The sequence below is a fragment of the Fukomys damarensis genome, unplaced genomic scaffold, assembly GCF_012274545.1.
Source record: "Fukomys damarensis isolate Sample0158 unplaced genomic scaffold, DMR_v1.0_HiC HiC_scaffold_33, whole genome shotgun sequence".
Taxonomy (NCBI): domain Eukaryota; kingdom Metazoa; phylum Chordata; class Mammalia; order Rodentia; family Bathyergidae; genus Fukomys; species Fukomys damarensis.
Window position 1 is genome coordinate 41280782 of NW_022900945.1, and position 10360 is coordinate 41291141.

A 10360-nucleotide genomic window follows, 5' to 3' on the forward strand; every position below is an offset into this window, starting at 1 on the left:
AAAAAAAAAAAAAAAAAAAACCCACACTGTAACTTTTGCAGAGGGACCGAGTTGAACTTTGAGTTGAGCCCTTATCTGTTTCCACAGCCTGAAGAGGACCACAGATGTGATGTTTGGTGGGAAACAAGTGGTGGTGTGTGGCTATGGTGAGGTAAATAGCTGAGCCTCAGTGTCTCTGTCCCTTCATAGACTTACTAGAAATATTGGGTGAGAGAGAAAAAATATTGGGTGCTATGAGTCACTGGTGCAGGGGTCACAGTATGTTTTTAGATAACATACCTCACAATAGTAGCAAAAGTCTTATCCAGACTCAAGAATAGAATCGTACAAAATGAATTGTTTTCCATTTTCACCAGTTTATCTTGTGAAATGAAATTTCAGCATCATTTTCCTCTTACTTAGAACAGTAACCTTCTTTGAGATGTAATTCAAGTAAATATATAGCATTTTAGCCCCCACATGACATGCAGTAAGAGGAAGTGGCATGTGGTTGAATATCTCTAAACCAGAATTAAGATACATATTTTACTATCTTCAGCTGTGACCCACAGAAGTTCTTGAGTTACTAGGCTGTTCTTGAATAGATATAAGTGAGATTACCAGTTTTTTCTGGAATAAGAAATTAGAGGTTACAGCTGCTCTTACTTTGGTCTTGTTTCCCTAATGGTAGCAGTTACCCAAAGCCCCACCCCTGCTATGACACATGTGCTAAATCACCTCTCTAGCTGAGACCCAGAATGTGATCTGGTTCTGTTTATGCTCTGCTTTGGGCAGGAGCCTCCCTGAGAGTGCTCACTAGATGACTGGTGATATTCTTAATGCTAATTCCTATCTCCAAAGAGCCTGACTCCCCCAGCACACATGCCTTACACCAACCTGGTGACCTGACTTTTCTTATGATCCACAGGTAGGGAAGGGCTGCTGTGCTGCTCTTAAGGCCCTTGGAGCAATTGTCTACATCACAGAAATCGATCCCATCTGTGCTCTGCAGGCCTGGTAAGAATAATGATTAACTCCAGGTACTTTATAGTTCATGATTGATTATATTAATCACTTTTTGTAAAAATTGCTCAGGGAAAGAGAAGACTTTTATTGTTCTATCCCCTTCACTCTAGTCCTAGGTTCTCTTAGCCTCTCAGCATTTTCTCTTCGTGGGTTGAGTCTTGGGGCTCTGAAGAGGCTAATGTGTGTATATATAGCTGCACAAGCTTAACACGTAGCGTCCCTGGGAGGTAGCTCTGGCTCTGACTTCAGAGAAGGTTTTTTTTTTTTTTGTCTCACTTTGCAGCCAGCATCCCTCCCACTGCCTCCCTGCTTTGCTCATGGTGTACCTTCCTTTTCTTCCAGCATGGATGGGTTCAGAGTGGTGAAACTAAATGAAGTCATCCGGCAAGTTGATGTTGTAATAACTTGCACAGGTACGTGTCATGCTTTGGTGCCAAGTTCAAGGCTAACTCCCAAAATTGACCTGACTTTCAGACACAGTAAGTGAGACCTGTGCTTAGTATAAAGCCTAAGATAGTAGCCTATTGGAACCATAACATGTTTTCCAAAGGGAGACTCTTTCCCTGGTTACTTTTTATACTGCCATTTCCCTCCCCACCAGGAGAAGAGGTGAGTACAGGGAAGGCCCAAGGAGATAGGTGGGACACCTCAGGGTCCTCAGAGCATGGTGAGTAAGGAATGTACCTGCACCCACTAAGGGACAGAGCCACCACATGTCCAGCCAGGGTCAGCTCTGCCTGCCCTATGATGGCACCAGATCCAGCTGCGTCCCACCTTGAACCCTCTGGCTGGGGAATAGACTCCTAGTCCTCAGATTTGGCCAGTCCCCTGGGCTTTATTTCCTCAGATAGCACCTACTTCAGCCACACGTAGGCCTCAACCAGGTTGTTGATGATCACCAGCTGCTGTGCACTTTTCTCACAATGGATACAAGGTCTTTAATGCCAGCACATTTCCTCCCTTGTTCTAACTGAAAACTGTCAATACCTTTGTTGCCTAGCATCTCTTTCCTCAGCCACCCATCTTTATTTTTAGGAAATAAAAATGTAGTGACTCGGGAGCACTTGGACCGCATGAAAAACAGTTGCATCGTGTGCAACATGGGCCACTCCAACACAGAAATAGACGTGGTGAGGCCTCTGTCAGTTGTTGCTAGTTCTTTTTCCTCTGCCTTCCATTACAGCCATTGTCAGCTGTGCATTTTTCCTTTCAGACCAGCCTCCGTACTCCAGAGCTGACATGGGAGCGAGTTCGTTCTCAGGTGGACCATGTCATCTGGCCAGATGGCAAGCGTGTCGTCCTTCTGGCAGAGGTACACAGAAGACTCTGGCAGAGCAGTGCAAGGAGTTTAGTTGGATCCACAGAGGGAGGAGAGGCAGGAAAAAAATACTGGGCCTGTGCTTACCTGAATTCTATCTTTGAATAGAAGTATATTTTCAAATTGTCTCGTCCACCAAATAGAAAGAATCCAAAAACTATTTTTTTGCTAAGTAACATATTATTTCCTGACTAAAACTGATTTTCAGCCTTTCACAGTCAGGTGGATTTACAGAAAATAGGATAAAAGCCAGAGTCCCAATCTGGAAGTGTAATTTCTTCCTCTTCCAGCTGAGTATAGAGGGGTATGAAGTCCTTTCTTGCATTTACTTGCATTTCACTGGAATCGAGAGGGACCACAGTTCATCCCAGGATTCTCTTACCTTTCTAGGGTCGTCTGCTCAACTTGAGCTGCTCCACAGTTCCCACCTTTGTTCTGTCCATCACAGCTACAACACAGGTATGCAGCAGAAGGCCCACTTTTCCTTCACTGTTTATAGCACCAGGTGTGCATAGATCAGAGTTCTCAGGAGTGTGTGCCATGGTACGTGCTTACCAGCCTGCTTTTATTCGTATCACCAGTTCCTGAGACTTAGGCTTTCTCAATTGCAGACGAGTGTGTGTGTCATTTGTCTATGTGTTTTTGAATTGTCTCTTCAGTTGAATATAGTGTTCCAGCTTAATTGTATTTACTTTGTTCTTTTGTCAGCAACTAAACAAAAACACTAGCAAATCCTCTCACGATGTGTGCTGGCCTTTAATATAAGCAGAGTCCCAGGTGCTGTCATAATGACAGATCACTGAAGTATTTGTCCTGAGTTGCTGTTAAACCTTTTTATTTTTATGTCTCTAAAAAGTATTTTTGTTTTCTGGACCACTTTTCCCACTTCAGGCCTTGGCACTGATAGAACTTTATAATGCACCTGAAGGACGATACAAACAGGATGTGTACTTGCTTCCTAAGAAAATGGGTGAGTAAAAAACAGGAAACCTATATTGGTCCCTAGGATGGCTACATTGCATGAAGAGCACTGGATATAGGGTCAGAGTTCTGACTTTTCTTCTAGTGTTTACTGATTGTTTGACCTTAGGAAAGTTTAATATCCACGAGCCTCCAATTCTTTATCAGTAAAGTGAAAATAATATCATATATAAATATTTCAGGTTGTAAGAATTACAGGTAATGAGTTACAGTGCTAAGTACAGTGGTTTAAAATAGATGATCTTATTGTCACATAGCTTTATGAAGTTGAGTAAACTTCTAGTGCAGCTGAGTATAGCCTAGGGCCAAAATGAGAGAAACAGAAGCCAGTTTTGGGGCCGGGGATTTAGCTCAGTGGTCTGCTGCCTGCCTTGCAAGCAGTGAGTTCGATCTCTGGTACCCCACAAGAAAAAGCCAGTTTTCTTGTTCATCCTCTGTTTGCCTCAGTAGGAGGCAAATCACCTCCTATGCAATGTGTCATTCTAGAAGACAGTGTACTTTGTGTGACATAATGTATCTCTGTCCTTTCTGTGCCACAGTATTCACCTCCCATCTCTTCTTGTCCAACCCAAATGCCTGACTTAAAGCTAAAAAAATCTTGCTTTGCTCTTCTGCAATAGTTTGCCTCGGATTGTTTTTTTTTTTTAATTCATATTCATAGGGTGAATCTTACTCTAAATAAATGTTAATGGCATAAGGTTCTCTTGAGCTTTCTGGCATCCATTTTGATTCATAATTTAATTATAATTTAATCTAGTTAAGGAGGTTGCTACAAAAGGTAAGAGTAGAACATGACATGTTGGCTGCTGAAGTGAGGCTAAAACTTTTACCAGAGAAGTCTAGGGAGATATAAGTCTACACCATTTTGTCGCCCTGTTAAGTGGCTTTCTATATACACTTGGGTGGTACTGAGAAAAGTACCCTGCCAGAAATGTAGCTTTCAGGGCTTTTAAAATTTATAAATATCTCAGGGCTGGGGATTTGGCTCAGTGATTCTGCTGCCTGCCTTGCAAGCACAAGGGCCCAAGTTCGATCCTCAATACCAAAAAAAAAGCACAAAAAAATTTATAAATATTTCAAGTTATGGATTCTTTCAAAGTTATTGTCCTCTCCCTTGTCCTCTTCCTCAGAAAGCTTTAAATGAAGTTGGGTGAAGGGAAGGTTACCCTGAGAGGCATATTTGACACGGAGTTCACTCTCTCTATATACTTTTCTAGATGAATATGTTGCCAGCTTGCATCTGCCATCATTTGATGCCCACTTGACAGAGCTAACAGATGACCAAGCAAAATACCTGGGACTCAACAAAAATGGGCCATTCAAACCTAATTATTACAGGTAACTTGGAGAAAATCAGTGAAAAGCTCTCTTCCCCAATATTGAACCAACCAGCACACCTAGCTAGCTTTCTTTCTTCAGCTACTATGCCTGATTTTGAAAAGCATGAGAACTCTACTCCAAATGAACAGGGGCAAAGCTAGAGGTATATACCTCAATGATAAGAGAGCTTGCCTAGCATTCATGAGGCCTTGGGGTTCAGTCTCCAGTACCACACACGCATGCACAAGAATACAGAGAAATTTGCATATTGTATATTTAGTGTTAGATATAGAGAAGTGTCTTTTGAATTTGTGGAGCTTGGACTTTACCCCAGAGATTCTGATGTACTTGATCAAGGATGAGCCCCAGACTATTACTAATATAGTTGAAAACCATTGGTTTATATAATCAGAGAGCAGGCAGTGAGTAGAAATGGCATTGTCAGAGACCATGTAGAAGAGAAGAAACAAATGCCCTGTGGATTGACAACAGGGATCCCTGGGCCAGGTTGGGGGCCCTGGAGATGGTATTGTTTCTGATTTTTGGAACTCTCAAATGGAAATCATAAGTGGTAACCAGTTAATCTCTGTCTTTACAGATACTAGTGGACCATCTTACGAATGACCAGTCCATGTGAACCACATGACTCTAAAAGAAATATTTTTAAAGATAACTTTTATGTTCTTTTTATTCTTTTCCTCTTTTTTTTTTTTCTCTCTCTCTCATTTCATTCTCATTTTCTCATCTCATTATTCGAGTTCTGCAGACCACACAGGAACGTGCTTCATGGCTCTTTAGATGAAACTGGGGTTTAAGGTTCCTCACCCTAGCCACTAAAGGATTTTACTGTCCAAACCCAGAAAGGCAACTCATTCTTTACCATTTCTGGGGATCTCAGTCTTAATTTGGTACTTTATTAACAGGAGATGCTAAGGTACCTTCTATGTGAACAAAGTGCAGTGTCTAAATTGCCTTAAAGGAGCCTACTTCTTAGCTGCTAAAATCAGTGCTCTTTCACTTCTTCAGAGGAGCAGGGATGATACCTACCAAGCAGGTAGGTGAGATACAGGCGGTGCATGTTAATTTCCCTTAAATATTCCAAGCCCTATCTCCTGTGTAAAGGTGGTATGTCTGGTTCAGAGGTGTGCACTAGTGAGTGTTGCTTGTTAAGATCCAGTAGACCCACTTGGATCTATAGTACAACCCTTCCTCCACTCCCACCAGTCTTATTTTTCTAGTTTTTAACTGGATTGCATTCTATCAAGTTGAGTTTTGTACCCTAGCATTTATTTCTGTTATATTTTTTTAAAACTAAGGAAAATTTTTAGTTGTTAACACTGAGGAACTGCTTGAGCGGTTAGTTGTTACCAAGTTCTCTTTTGAACCTTTGGAGCTAAAAGTGTAGATTGAGTCTAGAGAAATGCTAGACTCAAACTCTGAATGAATCCCTGTGTTTCTAGCCCTTAGTTCATAGCATCAACGAACTGGAGCCATAAGCAAATTCTCTCAGCTCTGCCCCATGCAGCTTATGCTGAAGGCAAATTTCTTAAGCCATTACTCAGTATAAAGCACTGAGTCTAGCTAGGTTTTATCCTTTAAGAGCAAAGTTCTGATCAGCTGTGCTTCTGCAACCTAAAATATTTAGAGGGGGCTAGGTGTGGGTGGGAGGAACTATAAACCGGGCCTTGGTGAGATAAATCTAACTCCATATAATTTGCCTGGAACTGCAGGCCCTGTATAATACTATTTTTACAGAAATGGTACCACCGTAGATTGACACATGCCACCAGAAATGTTTATGAGCTAAAATCTTAAAGGACAATATGTATGTAGAGAAAGTAGTCAGTACATCTTGACTCATACTCCGAAAGAATCCCCAGAGAGGCTCTCTCAAAGATCAGAGATACAGTCACATGCCATGCATCCTGCTTACCAGCATTTCTGCATGGTCAAATGAGCTTTATGCTCATGAGCTTTAAGTATATAATTACCCAGGATTTTAAATCCTCGACTTGTTCTAGCTTGTGATCTTTCAAGATTGGATCATGCATTAGTGCTAGATTCTAGAAATTTTCGCTTCTCTCCACTGATCAAGAGAAACAGACATTAAAAACAGAAATACAAGAAAGAAAAGCTTTTTCCCTGCAGCTTTCTAGCAGGGGACAACTGTCTTGCCAAAACTTTTTTCCCCCCTCTTCTCTGTTTGTCCCCACCCATTCTCTACTCCTTGCCAGTGTGACCATGCTTTCTTCTTTGTAAATGCTAACAGTTGAAGCCTTGTTTCCTAGGGAGGTCACTTAAGCAGCCAATCAGAACACCGTATCTGTTAGGGGAGATAACCTGGCCAACCGTATGTCTGTTGGACACCTCTGCTAGAAGAAGGGGCCCACGACCTGCTGCCCTCTCATTCTGTATCTATTAATGTGTCCATAGGAATAATAGGTAAGGGCTCCATCTCTGTGAAGCCATGTAACAAGGGACACTGGAAAATAATCTGGCATCAGAGGGAGCGTGTGGAGAGCAACTTGGGAGGAAAAAGTTCATTTTGTATTGAATGATTTTTAATGAATGCAATATTAATCCTTGCAGATGAGCAATAATCATTAAAGTCAATTAAAATGATAAGACCATATTGGTAGTCTGTGTCATCATTGGTTGAATAGCAAAACTTCATTAGAACCACTCTTCTAGAATGGGGCAAGTCACTGTTCAGCAGTATTTAATAGATTTATTGAATACCAAATGTAGAGAGACTGAATGCAGCATTGTTCATTAAATTTTTTTTAAGACAGTCTAACTCAGTTGTCCAGGCTGTCATTGATCTCCTGGGCTCAAGGAGTCCTCCTACATCAGCCTCCCCAATAGCTGGAATACAGGGGTGCACCACTGCACCTGGCCATCAGTACCCTAAGTTGCTATAAATTGGATGGGAAATGTCCCCTAACGGTCTGTGTGTTAAAGGCTTGGTCCCCAAGGTGACACTATTGGGAGGTGTGCTCGAACCTTTAGGAGATAAGGCTAGCAAGAGGTGCTTAGGTCCCTGGAAGCGTGGCCTTGAAGGGAACTGTGGGATCTTGGTCTCTTCTTTCTCTTTTTGCTTCTTTGCTGTTGAGCAGTTTTGTACTCTACCACTTCGCTCCCATCATGGTATCTTTTTTTTGGTACCGGGGATTGAACTCTGGTCCTTGCGCTTGCAAGGCAGGCCACCGAACTGCTGAGCTAAATCCCCGGCCCCCATCATGGTATCTTTTTTTTGGTACCGGGGATTGAACTCTGGTCCTTGCGCTTGCAAGGCAGGCCACCGAACTGCTGAGCTAAATCCCCGGCCCCCATCATGGTATCTTGATGTACTGCCTCAACATAGGCCCAAAGCAATTGGGCCAATTGATCATGGACTGAAACCTCCCTCTAAAACTGGAAGCTAAAGAAAAACCCTCTACTTTTGGTTTGGTTGGGTGTATGTGTGTGTGTGTGGCAGGGGATTGTAGGTGTTTTGTTTTGTTTTGTTTTAAATAGGACCTTGCTAAGTAGTCCAGGTTGGCCTAGAACTCACTCTGAACTTGGTATGTATGTTGCCCAAGCTGGCCTCATTCACCATCCTCCTGCCTCTGCCTCCCAAGTGCTAGGATTACAGGCCTCTGCCACCACACTCAGTGTAAACCTAATCTTTTCTTTATAAATTCGTCTTAATTAATCTTTCCTTATAATGGCAGAAAGCTGATGAATATGTTTTGTATGCCTACTCTGTACCAAGCCTCAGGTCTTAAGCATTTCATTATCCCACACCACCACCAGAGATCAAACCCAGGACCTTGTGCTTGCCAGGCACGGCGCCTCTGAGCTATATCCCCAGCCCTGTATTTCACTTTTTAAAGAGGCAGCCCTGATGTAAAAGCTTTGAGGTTCTTATTTGCATAGTTGTCTTCTAAGACCTCATACCTGAATCCTTTCCTTAAAGAATGCCCCAAATTTTAAGCTTCAGCCTCCTCCCAGACCTGTTTCAATCTCTAAAGGTGCATTGATGCTTTCTGATGTAACGGTACAAAATATCTGAGACTGGATATTCTACAAAGAAAATTTATTTTCTCACTGTTCTAGCGGTGGGGATTTCCAAAATTAAGGCACCAGCAGATTTGGTGTCTGAAGCAGGCTGCTCACTGCTTCCAAGATGCTACCTTTTGAACAAGGACTGGCAAGTTCCCCCCAGCGTTTTTTTTTTTTTTTTCATCCCGTTTGTGGAGATCCTGCCCTTATGATTTAATCACTTCCTAAGGGCTCCACCTCTTAAAACTATAACATTGGTGATTAAATTTCAACTGATGTATTTGGAGAAACATTCAAACCACAGCATTCTACCTATACCTCCATATTTCATACAAAAATTCATTATATCATAATAATCTGGAAAGTTAATTCAATCCAGCACCAGTTTAGAAATCCAAAGTCCAGGGTCTCAGCTAAATTAGATGGTGAGTAATATTCAAGGTATAGTTCATCCTGACTCAAAGTGCTCTCTGGCTGTGAACTTGACATCAAATAAATTCTGTACTTCCAAAATATGATGGGGTAGGCATAGGATGGACCTTACTCAGAAGGGCCGGGAACGCCTGTAATCCCAGCACTTAAGAGGCTGAGGTAGGAGGATCACTGTGATTTCAAGACCAGCCTGGGCTACATAGTCCCAGGTCAGTCTTAACTACATAGTGAGACCCTGTCTCAAAAAAAACAAAATAAAAGGTGTGGCAGTGTGGTAGAGCCGCAGTGCTCCCTGGCAGGGATACTGAACAAACCTGTTACATAACTTACACATTCGGGAAATTGTTATAGGTATTCCGAAATTTTCAAAGGAAGGTAAAGCAAGAATTGACATCAGCACTTCCTTGCTAACTGGTTGTGCAACCGTAGGTAGGAGCAGCAATCTGCAAATGATAGCCCTTCCGTAAGCCAGGTCTGGCCCAATGCCTGTTTCTTCTGTATGGCTCCCAAGCTGAGAGTGGTTATTATATTTTTAAATGGCTGAGAAAAAAATCATGACTAATTAGTGACACATGAAAATAATATGTACAAATTTCAGTGTTCATAAATGGAAGTTTTCTACACAATATGTTTTTTTGCTTGTAGAGTGTGTAGGGCTACTTTCCTGCAACGATGACAAGAGTTGGAACCAATATTAACTGTCCCTTCACAGAAAAAAGATTGCTGACCCAGGCACAAAAGTTATGTTAGGCATTAAGGAAAAGATGTATTGGAAGGCATTTGATTTGTATTTTATTAGATAGGAGTCTCTGGGTGAAAACAATGACGTGATTAAGAAGGAAAGAACAGGGCTAGGGATTTAACTCAGTGGTTCCACCACCTGAGTGCAAAGACCTGAGTTCAATCCCCAGTACCAAAAAAAAAGAAAAAGAAAAGAACGTAATTTAGATCTTAAATGTCCACCAAAAGCTGAGGTATTGAAAGCTTGGTCCCTAGCTGATGCACTGTTGGGAGGTGGTGCCAATTTGAGGAAGTGGGGCCTCGCTAGATGGAGTTGGGTGTTGGGAGCATGTCCTTGAAGGGTACACTGAAACCTCAGCCCCCTTTTCTCTTTGCTTCCTGAGCACCGTGAGGTGAGCAGCATTCTCTGCCACATACTCCGCCATCATGAAATACTCCTGCCTCAATGCAGGGCCAAAATCAAGCCAAATGACTACAGACTGAAACCAGGAGCTGAAATAGACCTTTCCTCCTTTTAAG

The 10360-nt window shown here is 42.1% G+C and overlaps 1 protein-coding gene across 4 annotated transcripts in view; it reads left to right on the plus strand.

The window, feature by feature from the left end:
• The window catches only part of Ahcyl1 (adenosylhomocysteinase like 1), a 37462-nt gene extending 30725 nt beyond the window's left edge, over nucleotides 1-6737 (plus strand). For 3 of the 4 annotated variants that reach the window (XM_010606006.1, XM_010606009.3, XM_010606008.3), the window contains exons 9-17: nucleotides 88-151; nucleotides 908-996; nucleotides 1348-1418; nucleotides 2041-2135; nucleotides 2219-2317; nucleotides 2714-2782; nucleotides 3215-3293; nucleotides 4522-4642; nucleotides 5223-6737. In XM_010606006.1, the coding sequence (XP_010604308.1) occupies nucleotides 88-151; nucleotides 908-996; nucleotides 1348-1418; nucleotides 2041-2135; nucleotides 2219-2317; nucleotides 2714-2782; nucleotides 3215-3293; nucleotides 4522-4642; nucleotides 5223-5229 (694 nt within the window). In that variant the 3' untranslated portion in view covers nucleotides 5230-6737. Of the gene's footprint in view, nucleotides 1-87; nucleotides 152-907; nucleotides 997-1347; nucleotides 1419-2040; nucleotides 2136-2218; nucleotides 2318-2713; nucleotides 2783-3214; nucleotides 3294-4521; nucleotides 4647-5222 lie in introns of those variants that run through there. The other variant, XM_010606005.2, reaches the window with a different exon arrangement.
• Nucleotides 6738-10360: the final 3623 nt, after the last annotated feature.